The sequence below is a fragment of the Salvelinus namaycush genome, chromosome 14 (assembly GCF_016432855.1).
Source record: "Salvelinus namaycush isolate Seneca chromosome 14, SaNama_1.0, whole genome shotgun sequence".
Classification (NCBI taxonomy): domain Eukaryota; kingdom Metazoa; phylum Chordata; class Actinopteri; order Salmoniformes; family Salmonidae; genus Salvelinus; species Salvelinus namaycush.
In genome coordinates, this window is record NC_052320.1 from 7,227,711 (window position 1) to 7,250,711 (window position 23,001).

At 47.5% G+C, this 23,001-nt stretch overlaps 1 protein-coding gene across 1 annotated transcript in view; it reads left to right on the plus strand.

The window, feature by feature from the left end:
* The window catches only part of LOC120059584 (rho guanine nucleotide exchange factor 25-like), a 78,946-nt gene that overhangs the window by 40,097 nt on the left and 15,848 nt on the right, over window positions 1–23,001 (plus strand). The window contains exons 3-8 of the mRNA XM_039008715.1: window positions 4,463–4,818; window positions 9,047–9,157; window positions 17,533–17,657; window positions 19,427–19,493; window positions 20,049–20,152; window positions 20,265–20,334. Coding sequence (XP_038864643.1) covers window positions 4,463–4,818; window positions 9,047–9,157; window positions 17,533–17,657; window positions 19,427–19,493; window positions 20,049–20,152; window positions 20,265–20,334 — 833 coding nt within the window. The remainder of the gene's footprint in view (window positions 1–4,462; window positions 4,819–9,046; window positions 9,158–17,532; window positions 17,658–19,426; window positions 19,494–20,048; window positions 20,153–20,264; window positions 20,335–23,001) is intronic.

Below are 23,001 nucleotides of genomic sequence, written 5' to 3' on the forward strand. Positions count from 1 at the left end.
CTGTTGAGTAAGGGGGAGAGAGGGGAGAATTCCTGTTGAGGAAGGGGGAGAGAGGGGAGAGTTACTGTTGAGGGAGGGGGAGAGAGGGAGAGTTACTGTTGAGGGAGGGGGAGAGAGGGAGAGTTACTGTTGAGGGAGGGGGAGAGTTACTGTTGAGAGAGGGGAGAGTTACTGATGAGGGAGGGCGAGAGAGGAGAGAGTTATTGTTGAGGGAGGGGGAGAGAGGGAGAGTTAATGTTGAGGGAGGGGGAGAGAGGGAGAGTTACTGATGAGGGAGGGGGAGAGAGGGAGAGTTACTGTTGAGGGCGGGGGAGAGAGGGAGAGTTACTGTTGAGGGAGAGTTCTGTTGAGGGGGGGGGGGGAGAGTTACTGTTGAGGAAGGGGGAGAAAGGGGAGAGTTACTGTTGAGGGAGGGGGAGAGAGGGGAGTGTTACTGTAGAGGGAGGGGGAGAGAAGAGAGAGTTACTGATGAAGGAGGGGGAGAGAGGGGAGAGTTACTGTTGAGGGAGGGGGAGAGAGGGGAGTGTTACTGTAGAGGGAGGGGGAGAGAAGGGAGAGTTACTGATGAAGGAGGGGGAGAGAGGGGAGAGTAACTGTTGAGGGAGGGGGAGAAGAGAGGGGAGTGTTACTGTAGAGGGAGGGGGAGAGAGGGGAGTGTTACTGTTGAGGGAGGGGTGGGGGAGAGGGGGGGGGGGGGGGTTACTGTTGAGGGAGGGGGAGAGAGGGGAGAGTTACTGTTGAGGGAGGGGGAGAGTTACTGTTGAGGGAGGGGAGAGTTACTGTTGAGGGAGGGGGAGAGTTACTGTTGAGGGAGGGGGAGAGTTACTGTTGAGAAAGGGGAGAGTTACTGTTGAGGGAGGGGGAGAGTTACTGTTGAGGGAGGGGGAGAGTTACTGTTGAGAAAGGGGAGAGTTACTGTTGAGGGAAGGGGAGAGAGGAGAGTTACTGTTGAGGGAGGGGAGAGTTACTGTTGAGAGAGGGGGAGAGTTACTGTTTAGTGAGGGCGGGAGAGTGGAGACATACTGTTGAGGGAGGGGGAGAGTTACTGTTGAGGGAGGGGGAGAGTTACCGATGAGGGAGGGCGAGAGAGGGGAGAGTTACTGTTGAGGGAGGAGAGTTACTGTTGAGGAAGGGGGAGAGTTACTGATGAGGGAGGGCGAGAGAGGGGAGAGTTACTGTTGAGGGAGGAGGAGAGTTAGTGATGAGGGAGGGGAGAGTTACTGTTGAGGAAGGGGGAGAGAGGGGAGAGTTACTGTTGAGGGAGGAGAGTTACTGTTGAGGAAGGGGGAGAGTTACTGATGAGGGAGGAGGAGAGTTAGTGATGAGGGAGGGGAGAGTTACTGTTGAGAGAGGGGAGAGTTACGGGGGAGAGAAGGAGAGTTACTGTTGAGGGCGGGGGAGAGTTACTGATGAGGGAGGGCGAGAGAGGGGAGAGTTACTGTTGAGGGAGGGGGAGAGAGGAGAGAGTTACTGTTGAGGGAGTGGAGAGGGGAGAGTTACTGTTGAGGAATGGGAGAGAGGGGAGAGTTACTGTTGAGTAAGGGGGAGAGAGGGGATAATTCCTGTTGAGGAAGGGGGAGAGAGAGGGGAGAGTTACTGTTGAGGGAGGGGGAGAGAGGGGAGAGTTACTGTTGAGGGAGGGGGAGAGAGGGGAGAGTTACTGTTGAGGGAGGAGAGTTAGTGTTGAGGAAGGGGGAGAGAGGGGAGAGTAACTGTTGAGGGAGTGGGAGAGAGGGAGAGTTACTGTTGAGGGAGGGGGAGAGAGGGAGAGTTACTGTTGAGGGAGGGGGAGAGTGGGAGAGTTACTGATGAGGGAGGGGGAGAGAGGGAGAGTTACTGTTGAGGGGGGGGGAGAAAGGGAGAGTTACTGTTGAGAGAGGGGAGAGTTACTGATGAGGGAGGGCGAGAGAGGAGAGAGTTATTGTTGAGGGAGGGGGAGAGAGGGAGAGTTAATGTTGAGGGAGGGGGAGAGAGGGAGAGTTACTGATGAGGGAGGGGGAGAGAGGGAGAGTTACTGTTGAGGGCGGGGGAGAAAGGGAGAGTTACTGTTGAGGGAGAGTTCTGTTGAGGGGGGGGGAGAGGGAGAGTTACTGTTGAGGAAGGGGGAGAAAGGGGAGAGTTACTGTAGAGGGAGGGGGAGAGAGGGGAGTGTTACTGTTGAGGGAGGGGTGGGGGAGAGGGGGGGGGGTTACTGTTGAGGGAGGGGGAGAGAGGGGAGAGTTACTGTTGAGGGAGGGGGAGAGTTACTGTTGAGGGAGGGGAGAGTTACTGTTGAGGGAGGGGGAGAGTTACTGTTGAGGGAGGGGGAGAGTTACTGTTGAGAAAGGGGAGAGTTACTGTTGAGGGAGGGGGAGAGTTACTGTTGAGGGAGGGGGAGAGTTACTGTTGAGAAAGGGGAGAGTTACTGTTGAGGGAAGGGGAGAGAGGAGAGTTACTGTTGAGGGAGGGGAGAGTTACTGTTGAGAGAGTGGAGAGTTTCTGTTGAGGTAGGGGGAGAGAGTGGAGAGTTACTGTTGAGTGAGGGGGAGAGTTACTGTTGAGGGAGGGGGAGAGTTACTGTTTAGTACTGTTTCGTGAGGGCGGGAGAGTGGAGAGTTACTGTTGAGGGAGGGGGAGAGTTACCGATGAGGGAGGGCGAGAGAGGGGAGAGTTACTGTTGAGGGAGGAGAGTTACTGTTGAGGAAGGGGGAGAGTTACTGATGAGGGAGGGCGAGAGAGGGGAGAGTTACTGTTGAGGGAGGAGGAGAGTTAGTGATGAGGGAGGGGAGAGTTACTGTTGAGGAAGGGGGAGAGAGGGGAGAGTTACTGTTGAGGGAGGAGAGTTACTGTTGAGGAAGGGGGAGAGTTACTGATGAGGGAGGGGGAGAGAGGAGAGAGTTACTGTTGAGGGAGGGGGAGAGAGGAGAGAGTTACTGTTGAGGAATGGGAGAGAGGGGAGAGTTACTGTTGAGTAAGGGGGAGAGAGGGGATAATTCCTGTTGAGGAAGGGGGAGAGAGGGGAGAGTTACTGTTGAGGGAGGGAGAGAGAGGGGAGAGTTACTGTTGAGGGAGGGGGAGAGAGGGGAGAGTTACTGTTGAGGGAGGAGAGTTAGTGTTGAGGAAGGGGGAGAGAGGGGAGAGTAACTGTTGAGGGAGGGGGAGAGAGGGAGAGTTACTGTTGAGGGAGGGGGAGAGAGGGAGAGTTACTGTTGAGGGAGGGGGAGAGTTACTGTTGAGAGAGGGGAGAGTTACTGATGAGGGAGGGCGAGAGAGGAGAGAGTTATTGTTGAGGGAGGGGGAGAGAGGGAGAGTTAATGTTGAGGGAGGGTGAGAGAGGGAGAGTTACTGATGAGGGAGGGGGAGAGAGGGAGAGTTACTGTTGAGGGCGGAGCTGAAAGGGGATAGTTACTGTTGAGGGAGGGGGAGAGAGGGAGAGTTACTGTTGAGGGAGGGGGAGAGAGGGAGAGTTACTGTTGAGGGAGAGTTACTGTTGAGGGGGGGGAGAGGGAGAGTTACTGTTGAGGAAGGGGAGAAAGGGGAGAGTTACTGTTGAGGGAGGGGGAGAGAGGGGAGAGTTACTGATGAAGGAGGGGGAGAGAGGGGAGAGTTACTGTTGAGGGAGGGGGAGAAGAGAGGGGAGTGTTACTGTAGAGGGAGGGGGAGAGAGGGGAGTGTTACTGTTGAGGGAGGGGTGGGGGAGAGGGGGGGGGGTTACTGTTGAGGGAAGGGGAGAGAGGGGAGAGTTACTTTTGAGGGAGAGGGGAGAGAGGGGTCTCCTTTCCATCCCTCTAGTCCAGGTCTATGGTCATCCAGCTCTATGATCACCCAGATCTGTGGTCATCCAGCTCTATGATCACCCAGATCTGTGGTAATCCAGCTCTATGGTCATCCAGCTCTATGGTCATCCAGCTCTATGGTCATCCAGCTCTATGGTCATCCAGCTCTATGGTCATCCAGCTCTATGTTCGTCCAGCTCTATGGTCATCCAGCTCTATGTTCGTCCAGCTCTATGGTCATCCAGCTCTATGATCACCCAGATCTGTGGTCATCCAGCTCTATGGTCATCCAGCTCTATGGTCATCCAGCTCTATGGTCATCCAGCTCTATGTTCGTCCAGCTCTATGGTCATCCAGCTCTGTGGTCATCCAGCTCTATGGTCACCCAGCTCTATGGTCACCCAGCTCTATGGGCATCCAGCTCTATGATCACCCAGATCTGTGGTCATCCAGCTCTATGGTCACCCAGCTCTGTGGTCACCCAGCTCTATGATCATCCATTGTTAAGCTAGCGTATTTTTCCTGCTCTAGTTCTGCACCAAAAATATGTGTCTGCTGCTGTGTGTCCACTGCTGCCCTTTGCCTTAGTTTAACTTCCATTCGTCTATCCATTCGAGTTATCATTCCTCTTCTCTTGAGCTCTTATGTGACCTTTGCCCCCTCCCTCCATCTCTCTTGTTCTCTCTCCCTCCTCTCCCTCCCTCCAGACTCATACTCAGCGGCAGGCAGCGAGGGTAGCATCTCCACCTCCGTGGCGTCCCTGCCTCCGACCCTGACGGTGTCCTGTAGCTCCGCACCCAGCTCCCCAGGCTCGCGACGTTCCGTAAGCACCTTGAAGAAGTGGCTGACCAATCCAGTCCGCAAGCTCAGCGCTGGGGCCGTCAACATCTCAGCCAGCTCCAAGGGGGAGCGGCAGGTCAGGAAGTTGGATGGGGGAAGCAAATCCCCTCCTCCTATTCCCCCCTCTAGGCACAGTCATGACCTGGGCCTGGGAGGGCTTGGCAGACCCCTAGGATCAGAGGACCACCTCACCACCATACTACCCATCACACACAACGAGATGGTGAGTGGAGAGGCATTGCTAAGCACCAGTTTAACCTTTGTAAAGGTAGAGAACACTAGGGATACAAACACCTACATTACATACAAGTACATACAGTACCAGTCAAAAGTTTGGACACACCTACTCATTAAAGGGTTTTTCTTTAGAATAATAGTGAAGACAAAACTATCAAACTATGAAATAACACATATGGAGTAACCCAAAAAAACGCAGAGTGAAGGAAAAGCAGCCAACAAGTGCTCACCTAATGTGGGAACTCCTTCAAGACTGTTAGAAAAGCATTCCAGGTGAAGCTGGTTAAGAGAATGCCAAGAGTGTGCAAAGCTGTCATCAAGGCAAAGGGTGTAACACTTTTTTGGTTACTACATGATTCCATATGTGTTATTTCATAGTTTTGATGTCTTCACTATTATTCTACAATGTAGAAAATAGTAAAAATAAAGAAAAACTCTTGAATGAGTAGGTGTGTCCAAACTTGTGACGGGTACTGTACATACAGGGTACATACAATGAGGACTAGCTACTCTACATTGGGACTATTGGGACTATGGGTACTGACAGATTTGAAATGGACCTCATAAGTGAACTCATCAGTATAATGTGTGGAAATCCCTTAATATCTTTATCACAAGATAGGCCTATTAACAATAGGCTGATTGAATGAGGAGCGGATGTCGTCAACCTTCTTTTCAAAGTGGTTGACAAAGTCATCCGCAGAGAGAGAGGAGGGAACGGGTGGAGGATTAAGGAGGGAGGAGAAGGTGGAAAATAGTTTCCTAGGGTTAGAGGCAGAAACTTGAAATGTAGTGATATAAAGTGGCTTTAGCAGCAGATACAGAGGAAGAGGAGGTAGAGAGGAGGGGGTAAAAGGATGATAGGTCCTCTGGAAGATTTGTTTTCCTCCATTTCCGCTCAGCTGCCTGCAGCCCTGTTCTGTAAGTTTGTAATGAAACTCAGCCACGGAGCAGGAGGGGAGGCCCGAGCAGGCCGGGAGGAAAGGGGACAGTACGAGTCATAGGATGCGAAAAGGGAGGAGAGTAGGGTCAAAGAGGCAGAATCCGGAGACAGGAGGGAGAAGGATTTAGCAGAAGGCAGAGATGATAGGATAGAAGAGCAGAGAGTAATGGGAGAGCGAGAGTGAAGATTGTGATGGCACATGACCATCTGGGTAGGGGCTGAGTGGTTAGGGTTGGAGGAAAGGAGACAGAAAAGGAAACAGCATGACCATCTGGGTAGGGGCTGAGTGGTTAGGGTTGGAGGAAAGGAGACAGAAAAGGAAACAACATGACCATCTGGGTAGGGGCTGAGTGGTTAGGGTTGGAGGAAAGGAGACAGAAAAGGAAACAACAAAAAAAAGTAGTGATCAGAGACCTGGGGGGGGTAGTAGGTGAACAGCCTCTAGTAAAGATGAGGTCAACCGTATTGTCTGCCTTGTGAGTTGGAGGGGACTGGGAAAGGGTTATCCTTTACTGCTCCATCGTTCCGCCAGCGGAACTCCTCCCACATTCCACTGAAAAGGCAGAGCGCGAAATTCAAAATATATTTTTTAGAAATATTTAACTTTCACACATTAACAAGTCCAATACAGCAAATGAAAGGTACACATCTTGTGAACCCAGCCAACATGTCCGATTTTTTAAATGTTTTACAGCGAAAACAGCATGTATATTTATGTTAGCTCACCACCAAATACAAAAAAGGACAGACATTTTTCACAGCACAGGTAGCATGCACAAAGCCAACCTAACTAACCAAGAACCAACCAAACTAACCAACAAACAACTTCATCAGATGACAGTCTTATAACATGTTATTCAATAAATCTATGTTTTGTTCGAAAAATGTGCATATTTCAGGTATAAATCATAGTTTACATTGCAGCTACAATCAGAAATTGCACCGAAAGCAGCCAGAATAATTACAGACACCAACGTCAAATACCTAAATACTCATCATAAAACATTTCTGAAAAATACATAGTGTACAGCAAATGAAAGACAAGCATCTTGTGAATCCAGCAAATATTTCCGATTTCTTAAGTGTTTTACAGCGAAAACACAATATAGCGTTATATTAGCTTACCACAATAGCCAGAAACACAAGCCATTTCCCAGCAGTAAAAGTTAGCGATCGTGACACACCAGCAAAAGATATATAATTTTTGACTAACCTTGATAAGGTTCATCAGATGACAGTCCTATAACATCAGGTTATACATACACTTATGTTTTGTTCGAAAATGTGCATATTTAGAGCTGAAATCAGTGGTTATACATTGTGCTAACGTAGCTATTTTGTCCCACAACGTCCGGATTTTTTTCTGACACTTTTTCTGACACACATATTCTGACCAAATAGCTATTCATAAACATAACTAAAAAATACATGTTGTATAGGAAATGATAGATACACTAGTTCTTAATGCAATCGCCGTGTTAGAATTCTAAAAATAACTTCATTACCACATAAGGCTTACGTTATGTCGACCGAGTGCCCAAAACCTGGGCGCAAAACTTATAGTACACAGTTCGACAGATATATGAAATAACATCATAAAATGGGTCCTACTTTTGCTGATCTTCCATCAGAATGTTGTACAAGGTGTCCTTTGTCAAGAACAATCGTTGTTTGGATTTAGAACGTCCATTTTCCCTCTTGAATTAGCAAGCGCACTAGCCAAGTGGCGCGAAGCTCTCCTTTCTGAACAAAGGCACACAACGCAACACGCCTAACGTCCCGAATAAATTTCAAAAATCTAATAAAACTATATTGAAAAAACATACTTTACGATGATATTGTCACATGTATCAAATAAAATCAAAGCCGGAGATAGTAGTCGCCTATAACGACAGCTATTCAGAAGGCAAATCCAGGTCCAACTTCGCGCCTTCCTGAAAACATGAAATGGGTGACACGTCATTCCAAGAGGACGTATTCCATCTCAGACCAAGATAAACACTCCATTTCTTCTCTCACTGCATCTTGACATCCAGGGGAAGGTGTATGACGTGCATGTATACTAATAGGTATCATGCCCATTTATAGGCAGGACCCAGAAGAGAGCATCGATTTCAGATTTTCCACTTCCTGGTCAGGAAGTTTGTGCCAAATGAGTTCTGTTTTACTCACAGATATAATTCAAACGGTTTTAGAAACTAGAGAGTGTTTTCTATCCAATAGTAATAATAATATGCATATTGTACGAGCAAGAATTGAGTACGAGGCCGTTTAAATTGGGCACGTTTTTTCCCCAAAGTGAAAACAGCGCCCTCTGTCCTCATCAGGTTAAGTGGACAAGTGACAAGTGACAGCATGGAATTCACATGAGAAGATGGACTGGTGAGAAAATCTCCAGTTAGGAGAAATGACTAGACGTGCCACCACTGCGACGTCAAGGGATGCGCAGCATACTGCTCAGATGAACTAGGCGTTCTGGACCGCAGATCGGCAGGAATTCCACATAGGTTTTGCGTGCAGGGTTCACTAAATTAGAAGGATTGCAACCAAGGGGTCGGGAGTGTCTGTAAAGCCTACAGGGAGAGGAGCAAACAGGTATAGAAAACACACACATAGTTGACAAAGCTACAACAGAGCAAAATAAAAGAATCTGAAATTAACTAAGCAATATATTCAAGTTAGAGAGTGGTGTGGAGCCTTCCTCTGTTTCTTGGCAGAACAACTCGGCAGAACTGTCTTAGTTTTGGCGACGGTCTTAGTTAAAGAGATTACTATTCCTGAGCAAATATCTACATATAAGATCGAGATCAACTACCTTTTCTGTGTAAATATCTACCAACAGCTTGCCCAACCGCAGCCCATTGACAGTACAGTACCTAACCAATGAATACCAACACAGTTGACTGCTGCATGGTTTACCCATAGTTTACCCACATGATGTACACATGGTGGATAGTCACAGTGTGATTACAGTCATAATGCTAGTTAGTTATATAATAACAGCCCTGGAGATGGTGATTCTGCTATCTCACTCCTGGGGATGTTTCTGAAAGTCACAGTGTTGCAAGGATTTAATGTGTTGTTGATGTTTATGTTGTTGTTTTGTTGAGTAATGATGTTCTCCCTCTGTGTGTGTGTGTGTGTGTGTGTGTGTGTGTGTGTGTGTGTGTGTGTGTGTGTGTGTGTGTGTGTGTGTGTGTGTGTGTGTGTGTGTGTGTGTGTGTGTGTGTGTGTGTGTGTGTGTGTGTGTGTGTGTGTGTGTGTGTTGTAGGAGTGCAGGTATAGGTTGGCCAGTCCTGAGGAGCTTTCCTCAGCAACCCTAAACTCTCCCAGCTACCTGGCTGACTCACTACAGGGCTGTACTGCACTTGCCAACACACAGGTGAGTCAAACCACAGACACACATACAGACCTCTCACACACACACACACTCAAACAAACAAACAAATACACACACACACGAGTCTGTCCCAACACACAGCCCTGTGTAACAGAGGTGGTTCAGTAAACCATGTTTGCGTGTTGACAAACCTTGCCTGAAACCTGACAACTGGTGTTAGGCCCCTGAGCAAATGCCTAGGTCTAAGAGGCTAAACTAGGTAGATACAGCCATACAATCTTCTCAACATGGTCACAGATTACACAGTCAACTTATCCAACCTTAAAAAAACACAATCAATCAGACTGATGAACTGATGAATAACTCTATTGATAATCTATAGAAGGCATTAGCTGTTGCTGCTCAGTGTATATGAGGACAGGGGAGAGTCTAATGATTTCCTCTGACGAAAAACAGACCGGTAGGTGACATGGGTACAACACAAGGCTTTGTTTCCATGGCGCCTGATACAGACCTGGGTATGAAACATCTCTCAGGGTCCGTTCTATCCGGAATCCTTGGGACGTCCCTACCACCCATTGAAGTTGACTTTTTAAATAGTAAAGGTAGGCTAAAAGGGGTTCACCTTTAGGTAAGGGTTGTTATGGTTAAGGTAAGGGTAGGGGTTAAGGTTAGGGTTTAGAGTATGGACGTCCGAAGGATCCCATATCACCACCACCACTGCCGGGCTTGGCTGATCAAACATAGTTTCTTGGTCTCAGATACACACGCAGACACACACACCTAGATGAACTCAAGGTCCTCTCAGAGTTCATCAATAGGAGGCAGTCCAGTGGGGAAGGTTTGTTAAGTTTGCTTCCCAAATGGCACCCTATCTCCTACATAGTGCACTACTATAGGGAATAGGGTACCATTTGGGACACATCCTAGTCAGGGTTCTGTGTGATGGATGCATTAACATACTACAAAGAAAATCACTACAGATAAAAAGAAAATAGCACTGAGAGGAGAAATGTAATGGAAGATGTCTACTGTTCCAGGAAATGAGTCCAAACAATGGCTTTGCTCTTTCATTTACACATCAAACAATTGGAATTGTGTGAACGGCAACAGCAAATGGTATAGATGGCATTTGGAACAGAGAACAGGGTTGTAAGGGGGCCTGGATAGTGAACACTATGACAAAACACATCAGAGAGCCAGCGCTCATTCCTACTGGACTCTTACCAGGGTCAGTATTGATAAAAGGGTTTGAAACCGAGTGGAACAAGGGAGCTATATCTGAACTTTTCCAATAACAACACAGATTTCCAAATGTTTTGTTACAGTGTGCCCTACTGAACATGACCCAGGGAGGGGGTCATTCCCCTGCAGTTCATTATAGCAGCCAGTCATAAGGCTCTGATGGCAGGATTACACACAGTCAGAGACAGATGGGAGAGAAGGGAAGGAGATCACTGGTTCAGTCTGTACTGCCAGAAGAGGAAAGAGAGGAAAGAGAGGGAGAGAGGGAGAGAGGGAGAGAGAGAAAGAGGTATTAAAGTATGTAGGTCAGTCATCTCAGGGTCTCTCTCTCCCTCTCTCCTATTCTTCTCCCTCTATCACTGTCATTCTCCATCTCTCTCTTTTTCTCTCTCCTTCCTCCCCTCCTTTGACAGATTTACTGTTTCTCTTTCAGGAAAGGAAGAGAAAAAGTTAAGACTTCTTAGAACACCCCCTCTACTTCTCTCTCTCTCTCACACGCACGCACACACACACACACACACACACACACACACACACACACACACACACACACACACACACACACACACACACACACACACACACACACACACACACACACAGACACAGACACACACACACACACACACACACACACACACACACACACACACACACACACACACGCAGGCACAGACACACACACACAGACACAGACAGACAGACACCACAGAGAGAGAGAGAGAGAGAGACACACACACGCACATCCTACCTCCACCTCAATAAGGCATAAACAACAGGAACACCGTGCTCTCAGCTTTTATTAAAACTCTTACAGATTTAAAGTTGGCTTCTGGGTAGAAAAACAAAACAAGAACAATAGAGGAGTGAAGGGGGGGGGGGGGGCGTAGAAAGAGAGCTGTGTGTGTGTATCTTTCCTGTGGGGTTCTACCAGATACAGAGAACATCTGGTAGTGATCCGTGTCAAGCAGTCAGGGAGACCTGTCAGCCAGGGTAGAGCTCTGCTGGAGGCCTGGAGGGCTGGAGACCTGTCAGCCAGGGTAGAGCTCTGCTGGAGGCCTGGAGGGCTGGAGACCTGTCAGCCAGGGTAGAGCTCTGCTGGAGGCCTGGAGGGCTGGAGACCTGTCAGCCAGGGTAGAGCTCTGCTGGAGGCCTGGAGGGCTGGAGACCTGTCAGCCAGGGTAGAGCTCTGCTGGAGGCCTGGAGGGCTGGAGACCTGTCAGCCAGGGTAGAGCTCTGCTGGAGGCCTGGAGGGCTGGAGACCTGTCAGCCAGGGTAGAGCTCTGCTGGAGGCCTGGAGGGCTGGAGACCTGTCAGCCAGGGTAGAGCTCTGCTGGAGGACTGGAGGCCTGGAGACCTGTCAGCCAGGGTAAAGCTCTGCTGGAGGGCTGGAGGGCTGGAGACCTGTCAGCCAGGGTAGAGCTCTGCTGGAGGCCTGGAGGGCTGGAGACCTGTCAGCCAGGGTAGAGCTCTGCTGGAGGCCTGGAGGGCTGGAGACCTGTCAGCCAGGGTAAAGCTCTGCTGGAGGGCTGGAGGCCTGGAGACCTGTCAGCCAGGGTAGAGCTCTGCTGGAGGGCTGGAGGGCTGGAGACCTGTCAGCCAGGGTAGAGCTCTGCTGGAGGCCTGGAGGGCTGGAGACCTGTCAGCCAGGGTAGAGCTCTGCTGGAGGGCTGGAGGCCTGGAGACCTGTCAGCCAGGGTAGAGCTCTGCTGGAGGGCTGGAGGCCTGGAGGGCTGGAGACCTGTCAGCCAGGGTAAAGCTCTGCTGGAGGGCTGGAGGCCTGGAGACCTGTCAGCCAGGGTAGAGCTCTGCTGGAGGGCTGGAGGCCTGGAGGGCTGGAGACCTGTCAGCCAGGGTAGAGCTCTGCTGGAGGGCTGGAGGCCTGGAGACCTGTCAGCCAGGGTAGAGCTCTGCTGGAGGGCTGGAGGGCTGGAGACCTGTCAGCCAGGGTAGAGCTCTGCTGGAGGGCTGGAGGCCTGGAGACCTGTCAGCCAGGGTAGAGCTCTGCTGGAGGGCTGGAGGGCTGGAGACCTGTCAGCCAGGGTAGAGCTCTGCTGGAGGGCTGGAGGCCTGGAGACCTGTCAGCCAGGGTAGAGCTCTGCTGGAGGGCTGGAGGCCTGGAGACCTGTCAGCCAGGGTAGAGCTCTGCTGGAGGCCTGGAGGGCTGGAGACCTGTCAGCCAGGGTAAAGCTCTGCTGGAGGGCTGGAGGCCTGGAGGGCTGGAGACCTGTCAGCCAGGGTAGAGCTCTGCTGGAGGGCTGGAGGCCTGGAGACCTGTCAGCCAGGGTAGAGCTCTGCTGGAGGGCTGGAGGCCTGGAGACCTGTCAGCCAGGGTAGAGCTCTGCTGGAGGGCTGGAGGCCTGGAGACCTGTCAGCCAGGGTAAAGCTCTGCTGGAGGGCTGGAGGCCTGGAGACCTGTCAGCCAGGGTAGAGCTCTGCTGGAGGACTGGAGGCCTGGAGGGCTGGAGGACTGGAGGCCTGGAGGGCTGGAGGACTAATGATGATGCTAGAATACACAAACACACAGCTGCACACATAGGTACCCTGCTAGGGTTGGGCTGTATCCAGATGTTAATACTATCATACCATTTCTGTACCATACCGGGGTACACACTGTTATTATACAGCGCACAAACCTATTTTAGGCAACAGTGATCTTGATCCAGGAGGGAACTGAATGTCTCTGCTGTACCCAAGAAGACTGATCTTGACATCTAGCCACCTAGCTAGCACGCTAGCAAACCAGATGCGTAGCTGGAGCCCTGAGCTGATAGAATTTATTTGACACATCTTAGATTTCTTATAATTAACTGATAGTTATAAGCAGTGGCGTAGCACGTCCCCTACACCCACACAGAGAAGTATACACAACAACACAACCACACCCACACAGAGAAGTGTACACAACAACACAACCACACACACACAGAGAAGTATACACAACAACACAACCACACCCACACAGAGAAGTATACACAACAACACAACCACACACACACAGAGAAGTATACACAACAACACAACCACACCCACACAGAGAAGTATACACAACAACACAACCACACACACAGAGAGAAGTATACACAACAACACAACCACACACACAGTGTACTCTGCAGCTTTAGTAAAAGGTCACATTTGCAGAAGTTGATGGGAAATTATAGCCCATTTACACTACATGACCAAATGTATGTGGACGACAGCCCGTTGAACATCTCATTCCAAAATCATGGGCATTAATATGGAGTTGGTCTCCCCCTTGCTGCTATAACAGCCTCCACTCTTCTGGGAAGGCTTTCCACTAGATGTTGGAACATTGCTGCTATAACAGCCTCCACTCTTCTGGGAAGGCTTTCCACTAGATGTCAGAACATTGCTGCTATAACAGCCTCCACTCTTCTGGGAAGGCTTTCCACTAGATGTCAGAACATTGCTGCTATAACAGCCTCCACTCTTATGGGAAGGCTTTCAACTAGATGTCAGAACATTGCTGCTATAACAGCCTCCACTCTTCTGGGAAGGCTTTCAACTAGATGTCAGAACATTGCTGCTATAACAGCCTCCACTCTTCTGGGAAGGCTTTCCACTAGATGTTGGAACATTGCTGCTATAACAGCCTCCACTCTTCTGGGAAGGCTTTCCACTAGATGTCAGAACATTGCTGCTATAACAGCCTCCACTCTTCTGGGAAGGCTTTCTACTAGATGTCAGAACATTGCTGCTATAACAGCCTCCACTCTTATGGGAAGGCTTTCAACTAGATGTCAGAACATTGCTGCTATAACAGCCTCCACTCTTCTGGGAAGGCTTTCAACTAGATGTCAGAACATTGCTGCTATAACAGCCTCCACTCTTCTGGGAAGGCTTTCCACTAGATGTCCGAACATTGCTGCTATAACAGCCTCCACTCTTCTGGGAAGGCTTTCCACTAGATGTCAGAACATTGCTGCTATAACAGCCTCCACTCTTCTGGGAAGGCTTTCAACTAGATGTCAGAACATTGCTGCTATAACAGCCTCCACTCTTCTGGGAAGGCTTTCAACTAGATGTCAGAACATTGCTGCTATAACAGCCTCCACTCTTCTGGGAAGGCTTTCAACTAGATGTCAGAACATTGCTGCTATAACAGCCTCCACTCTTCTGGGAAGGCTTTCCACTAGATGTCAGAACATTGCTGCTATAACAGCCTCCACTCTTCTGGGAAGGCTTTCCACTAGATGTTAGAACATTGCTGCTATAACAGCCTCCACTCTTCTGGGAAGGCTTTCAACTAGATGTCAGAACATTGCTGCTATAACAGCCTCCACTCTTCTGGGAAGGCTTTCAACTAGATGTCAGAACATTGCTGCTATAACAGCCTCCACTCTTCTGGGAAGGCTTTCAACTAGATGTCAGAACATTGCTGCTATAACAGCCTCCACTCTTCTGGGAAGGCTTTCCACTAGATGTCAGAACATTGCTGCTATAACAGCCTCCACTCTTCTGGGAAGGCTTTCCACTAGATGTTAGAACATTGCTGCTATAACAGCCTCCACTCTTCTGGGAAGGCTTTCAACTAGATGTCAGAACATTGCTGCTATAACAGCCTCCACTCTTCTGGGAAGGCTTTCAACTAGATGTCAGAACATTGCTGCTATAACAGCCTCCACTCTTCTGGGAAGGCTTTCAACTAGATGTCAGAACATTGCTGCTATAACAGCCTCCACTCTTCTGGGAAGGCTTTCCACTAGATGTCGGAACATTGCTGCTATAACAGCCTCCACTCTTCTGGGAAGGCTTTCCACTAGATGTCAGAATATTGCTGCTATAACAGCCTCCACTCTTCTGGGAAGGCTTTCCACTAGATGTTGGAACATTGCTGCTATAACAGCCTCCACTCTTCTGGGAAGGCTTTCCACTAGATGTCAGAACATTGCTGCTATAACAGCCTCCACTCTTCTGGGAAGGCTTTCCACTAGATGTTGGAACATTGCTGCTATAACAGCCTCCACTCTTCTGGGAAGGCTTTCCACTAGATGTCAGAACATTGCTGCTATAATAGCCTCCACTCTTCTGGGAAGGCTTTCCACTAGATGTCAGAACATTGCTGCTATAACAGCCTCCACTCTTCTGGGAAGGCTTTCCACTAGATGTCAGAACATTGCTGCCATAACAGCCTCCACTCTTCTGGGAAGTCTTTCAACTAGATGTCAGAACATTGCTGCTATAACAGCCTCCACTCTTCTGGGAAGGCTTTCCACTAGATGTCAGAACATTGCTGCTATAACAGCCTCCACTCTTCTGGGAAGGCTTTCCACTAGATGTTGGAACATTGCTGCTATAACAGCCTCCACTCTTCTGGGAAGGCTTTCCACTAGATGTCAGAACATTGCTGCTATAACAGCCTCCACTCTTCTGGGAAGGCTTTCAACTAGATGTTAGAACATTGCTGCGGGGACTTGCTTCCATTCAGCCACAAGAGCATTAGTGAGGTCGGGCACTGATGTTGAGGGATTAGGTCTGGCTCGTAGTCAGCGTTCCAATTTATCCCAAAGGTTTTCAATGGGGTTGAGGTCAGGGCTCTGTGCAGTCAAGTTCTTCCACAACGATCTCGACAAACCATATCTGTAAGGACATCACTTTGCTCTAGGGGGATTTCTTTTAACCTTTATTTAACTAGGCAAGTCAGTTAAGAACAAATTCTTATTTTCAATGGCGGCCTAGGAACAGTGGGTTAACTGCCTTGTTCAGGGGCAGAATGACAGATTTTTACCTTGTCAGCTCGGGGATTCAATCTTGCAACCTTTCGGTTACTAGTCCAACGCTCTAACCACTAGGTTACCTGCTGGCATTGTCATACTGAAACAGGAAAGGGCCTTTCTCAAATTGTTGCCACAAAGTTGGAAGCACAGAATCGTCCAGAATGTCATTGTTGGCTGTAGCATTAAGATTTCCCTTCACTGGAACTAAGGGGCCTAGCCCGAACCATGAGAAACAGCCCCAGACTATTATTCACCCTCCACCAAACTTTACAGTTGGCACTATGAGTTGGGGCAGGAAGCATTCTCCTGGTAGGAGCTATAAGAGGATGGGCTCATTGTAATGGCTGGAATGGAATAAATGGAAAGCCAGCCATTACAATGAGCCCATCCTACTATAGCTCCTCCCACCAAACTTCTCAGCCTCCTCTGGTGTGTATGCTTGGCCAGGCGTAAATAGGTTGACAACCACTATTCTAAAATGATGTACATGCCGATCGGAAGACTGTGGCCAATGAACATGACACTGAACAAGAACAAGATATTGTATGTTCAGACAAGCATAAGAGTGTATGTTACTGCTCACACAAGCATTACTGTAGTGTAGAATGTGTAGACAATGCTTCAATGTTCATTCAAAAATCTCCTTGGGAATTGATGTAAATTCCAGGAAAGTAGCCTCATGCATACCTCATCAATCCAACTGATTAGGTCGCTGTGATCCGTATGCAGATCTTTGTCAGACACTTCCTGAATGAATTGGATGTGGAAGTCCATGATGACACCATGTTCAGTGCTGTCTATTTGTACTGTCTCTATGCCCAAGACATTCTGTACACCACACTCCGTTACTTGTCCAATATTTAAATGTTTTGTACCGGGTCGTTTTTGTTGAGCTGGTCTGTAGCTCTCTCTACCTCCCCCTTTCCCCTTCTTTCTTTCTCTCCCTCACTCCTTTTTCATGGTGACTTCACCACATCCTACACCAGAGTTCCTAGACTTTGTCCTGGCTTATAAAAATAACCAACTCGTTATCAAGACCGAGTTTGGGAAACCCTGCCTTACACCATTATTGGTGACAGTGAGATCCCCTTCATTCTGTCATGGTCCATAGTGTCTGGCTGCTCCCCCTCCCTCCCTGGTCACCTTGGCAACCTGCATCATTATCATCCCATTCTCTCTCTCACTTTGCCTCTCCCTCTCTCTTTACCTCACTCTGCCTCCCTCTTCCTTATTTGATCTATCTCTCTAACACCTTGCCTCCATCTCTATCTCTCTCTCTCTCTCTCTCTCTCTCTCTCTCTCTCTCTCTCTCTCTCTCTCTCTCTCTCTCTCTCTCTCTCTCTCTCTATCTATCTATCTATCTATCTTCAGAATGTCAACGGACCACAGATTATATCATAACCCTATTCCCTGTCCCGTCTGTTTGACCAGGATATTCAGTCCACCAATGTCTGTCCAGATGACAACGTCTCAGTATTGATGGAAAACACCCCCAGCCAATCATCAGCGGCGGCTGACAGTGAGGAGGAGAGGAGGAGTGCCTTAGAGAAGAGCATGTAAGTGGTTCAACTGTAATTACACAACACTGCCCTTACTACCCCTTACTCTAAAACTGATCAAAGTTTCATGTACAACACAGCATTTCCATGAGCATCATGTATGGCTGCAAACAATTATCTTAAAGGGGCAATCTGCAGTTCAAACAATTACAAATGGGTTCACCCCACCACTGTTTTGGTGAAGGACTGACCATGATAGTTTTAACCATGTTTTGAGCCGATACAGTTTGTTTATAATTACAGAGTTGGAGTAAAACAAGCTTGGGGTTGTGATGGGGAAAGATAATGGAACTGGATACTGGAACTAAGCTCATGAGATATTTACAAGTTATATTATGGACGGGTTGGTTGTTTAGCAACAAAACTCATGAATGCGCAACTATGTAGCAAAACAGATCGGTTGGCTTAGACTGTTGACATATACAGTTGAAGTTGGAAGTTTACATACACTTAGGTTGGAGTCATTAAAACTCGTTTTTCAGCCGCTCCTCAGATTTCTTGTTAACAAACTATAGTTTTGGCAAGTCAGTTAGAACATCTACTTTGTGCATGACACAAGTCATTTTTCCAACAATTGTTTAGAGACAGATTATTTCACTTATAATTCCCTGTATCACAATTCCAGTGGGTCAGAAGTTTACATACGTTAAGTTGACTGTGCCTTTAAACAGCTTGGAAAATTCCAGAAAATGATGTCATGGTTTCAGAAGCTTCTGATAGGCTAATTGACATCATTAGAGTCAATTGGAGGTGTACCTGTGGATGTATTTCAAGGCCTACCTTCAAACTCAGTGCCTCTTTGCTTGACATCATGGGAAAATCAAAAGAAATCAGCCAAGACCTCAGAAAAAAATTTGTAGACCTCCACAAGTCTGGTTCATCCTTGGCAGCAATTTCCAAACCCCAGAAAGTAACACGTTCATCTGTCAAAATAATAGTACGCAAGTATAAACACCATGGGACCACGCAGCCGTCATACCTCTCAGGAAGGAAACTTGTTCTGTCTCCTAGAGATGGACGTACTTTGGTGCGAAAAGTGTGAATCAATCCCAGAACAACGTCAAAGGACATTGTGAAGATGCTGGAGGAAACAGGTACAAAAGTATCTACATCCACAGTTAAACGAGTCCAATATAGACATAACCTGAAAGGCTGCTCAGCAAGGAAGAAGCCACTGCTCCAAAACCGCCATAAAATATCCAGACTACGGTTTGCAACTGCACATGGGGACAAAGATTTTACTTCTTGATGAAATGTCCTCTGATTGGTCTGATGAAACAAAAATAGAACTGTTTGGCCATAATGACCATGCTTGCAAACCGAAGAACACCATCCCAACCGTGAAGCACGGGGGTGGCAGCGTCATGCTGTGGGGGTGTTTTGCTGCAGGAGGGACTGGTGCACTTCACAAAATAGATGGCTATCATGAGGAATGAAAATTATGTGGATATATTGAAGCAACATCTCAAGACATCAGTCAGGAAGTTAAAGCTTGGTTGGAAATGGGTCTTCCAAATGGACAATGACCCCTAGCATACTTCCAAAGTTGTACAATAGTTTGTTAACAAGAAATTTGTGGAGTGGTTGAAAAGCGAGTTTTAATGACTCCAAGTGTATGTAAACTTCTTCAACTGTACATATAGTTATTTTAAAAGTCCAAAAATGGATGTAACAACTGCAGATTGCCCCTTTAAACAGACAAGACTGTTTGGAAAGACTTTGTATTGATGGGGATGACCAACAGTCAGTATCGTCTCTCTGTCCAGGTACGTACTGAAGGAACTCCTAGAGACAGAGAAACTGTATGTGGAAGACCTGGGGCGCATAGTAGAGGTGAGAATACAGTATTAGAACCATTTCCAGGGACAGTGATATCAACAGCGGCAGAAGAAACCACCGTTTCACTGCTGGAGTTTGAAACTTTTGTATCAACCAAGGCAGAAGAAGAACCGACACCCATTTATTCAATGATTTGGCCTGGAAATCCTTGTCAACGCAACACCTTCAGTTTCTTTCAACACAGCTTGGTCTGGCTCCAAAAACAGACATTTATTTTATTGGGTTTGATTTTATTAATATATATATTAGTATAGTCTGACAGAGTTTGATATATTCTAGGTGAAGAAATTGAAGACTTCCGAAAGTTATTTTTGGCCCAGTGATGTTATAGCAACATAATAGCGACATGCCTATGTTTGGAAAGCTTTTCCAAGTCAGAAATAGTTGTTTTCCAGGTAAGTAGGTATGTACAGTATATGTGGCGTTAATACATAGACTTTAGCTCAACAGGTTAACATAGTCTTGTTGTGTGCAGGAGACCTGGGCTTGAATCCCAGTCAGTAAGTACAGGATATGAGATCTGAGGTTGGCTGTATGTTTCCTGTACAGGGCTACATGGTCACTATGACTACTAAAGGTATACCAGACGACATGAAGGGAAAAGACAAGATCGTGTTCGGAAATATTCATCAAATTTTCGACTGGCATAAAGAGTGAGTATCGGAGATACTGTACAGTGTGTGTGTGTGTGTGTGTGTGTGTGCACGTGGTGTGTGTCTTTGTGTGTGTGCGCATGATGTTTGTAACCTGTCTCTCTCTCTCTAGCTACTTCATGGGCGAGCTGGAGAAATGTATAGCAGAACCAGAGAGACTGGCCCAACTTTTCATAAAGCATGTGAGTCTACACACATGGACACACACGGACACGCACATGGACACACACAGATACAGGTGTATCCTGTGTCCATTTGGTGTCTGTTGAGGTATAACGCTGTAAGGAAAACACATGAAAAGCTCCTATTTATCCACCAACACATCTCTGTATTTCAGCTGCTAACATTCGCCCCCTCACTCGCACCCTCACACAAACACACACACACACACGTTTCCCCCTCCACTTCCTTGTTGTTGATACCAAGGATTTCAGACCTGCCTGTGTTTTCCTAGCCACAGACAGGCTGGCTAGCATCTTGACCAGCCCAGACAGAACCGGTCAGTCAGGAAGTGTGTGTGTAGCTCGACCGAGCGGTCAGGAAGCATGTGGAGAAAAACAGCTGCAGTTTGAAGAAGCAAGCAGAAAAAAGCCACATGAATAATAAACACTTGACTAGACTCTTTGATATGGTGGCTATTTTCCTCCGGCCCTCAAGATGACTATATCTGCCCATGTACTGTATCTGGTCGATAAGCTGCTGATCAACAGAGATTTTTTTACTGAGCGGTCCCAAATATACTGATCAAAAATATAAACGCAACAGGTAAAGTATTGGTCCCATGTTTCATGAGCTGAAATTAAAGATCCCAGAAATGTTCCATACACACAAAAAGCTTATTTCTCTGGTCTTGTGTACAAATTTGTTTACATCCCTGTTAGTGAGCATTTCTCCTTTGCCAAGATAATCCATCCACCTGACATGTGTGGCATATCAAGAAGATGATTAAACAGCATTATCATTACACCGGTGCACCTTGTGCTGGGGACATTAAAAGGCCACTCTAAAATGTGCAGTTTTGTCTCACAACACAATGCCAGAGACGTCTCAAGTTTGTGCAATTGGTATGCTGACTGGAATGTCCACCAGAGCTGTTGCCAGAGAATTGAATGTTAATTTATCTACCATAAACCGCCTCCAACGTCGTTTTAGAGAATTCTGCAGTACGTCCGACCGGCATCACAACCACACACCACGTGTATGGGTTGTGTGGGCGAGCGGTTTGCTGATGTCAATGTTGTGAATCGAGTGCCCCATGGTGGCAGTGGAGTTATGGTATGAGCAGAGCAGGCATAAGCTACGGACAACAAACACAATTGCATTTGAACTGTTGACGATTTGAATGCACAGAGATACCGTGACGAGATCCTGAGGCCCATTGTCAGGCCATTCATCCGCTGTCATCCCCTTATGTTTCAACATGATCATGCACAGCCCCATTTAGCAAGGATCTGTACACAATTCCTCGAAGCTGAAAATGTCCCATTTCTTTCATGACCTGCTGTCACGCCCTGACCTTAGAGCCTTTTTATTCTCTATTTTGGTTAGGTCAGGGTGTGACTAGGGTGGGTACTCTAGTTTGTGTATTTCTATGGTTGCCTGGTATGGTTCCCAATCAGAGGCAGCTGTCTATCGTTGTCTCTGATTGGGGATCATATTTAGACAGCCTTTTTCCACCTGTTGTTTGTGGGATCTTGATTTTGTATTGTTGTTTTTTAGCCCTACAAGGCTGTACGTTTCGTTTGTTACTCTTTCTTGTTTTGTGCCGGTTATCTTAAATAAAAAATGATTAACCTACCCCACGCTGCATCTTGGTCCGACCATCCTTCCAACAACAATCGTTACACCTGCATACTCACCAGACATGTCACCCATTGAGCATGTTTGGGATGCTCTGAATCGAAGTGTACGACAGCGTGTTCCAGTTGGCGCCAATATCCAGCAACTTTGCAAAGCCATTTGAAGAGGAGTGGGACAAAATTCCACAGGCCACCATCAACAGCCTGATCAACTCTATGTGAAGGAGATGTGTCGCGTTGCATGAGGCAAATGGTGGTCACACCAGACACTGACTGGTTTTCTGATCCACGCCCCTCTTTTTATGTATCTGTGACTACAGTAACAGATGCATATCTGTATTCCCAGTCATGTGAAATCCATAGATTAGGGCCTAATGAATTTATTTCAATTGACTGATTTGTCTGTATAAACTGTAGCTCAGTAAAATCATTGCGTTTATAATTTTGTTCAGTATACCAACAAGACCGTAAATACACATCTTGAAGCAACCACATATTTAGAGCATTTTGACCCCCCGACACATTTTTTTTAATTTACATTTGAGTCATTAAGCAGACACTCTTATCCAGAGTGACTTACAGGAGCAATTAGGGTTAAGTGCCTTGCTCAAGGGCACATCAACAGATTTTTCACCTATTCTGCTCGGGGATTCAAACCAGCAACCTTTAGGTGACTGATTCAACGCTCTTAACAGCTAGGCTACCTGCCGCCCACACTCACACTCACACTCAAAGAAAACAGCTGATTTCTATCGCTGACACTACCAGAGCTTGCCCTCGCCATACAGTACTGATCTGTTCACAACAACACATTGACTGCAGTGTTTCATCCTCACAGCCTCCTAGCCCCCTGGCCCATAGACATCCTGTAATTCCCCTACCTGGTCTGGTCTCCAGGATGCAGAGCTTCAGAAGAAGTGCTAGGTCGAAGGTAGAGTTAGGTTGCTCTGCTGTCAAAGGCTCTGGTTACGTGGAGGATAGCAGGACAGCATTGTGGGTACATTATACATATGTTCATTCACAGGTAACTCCATTACTGCTTACACACAC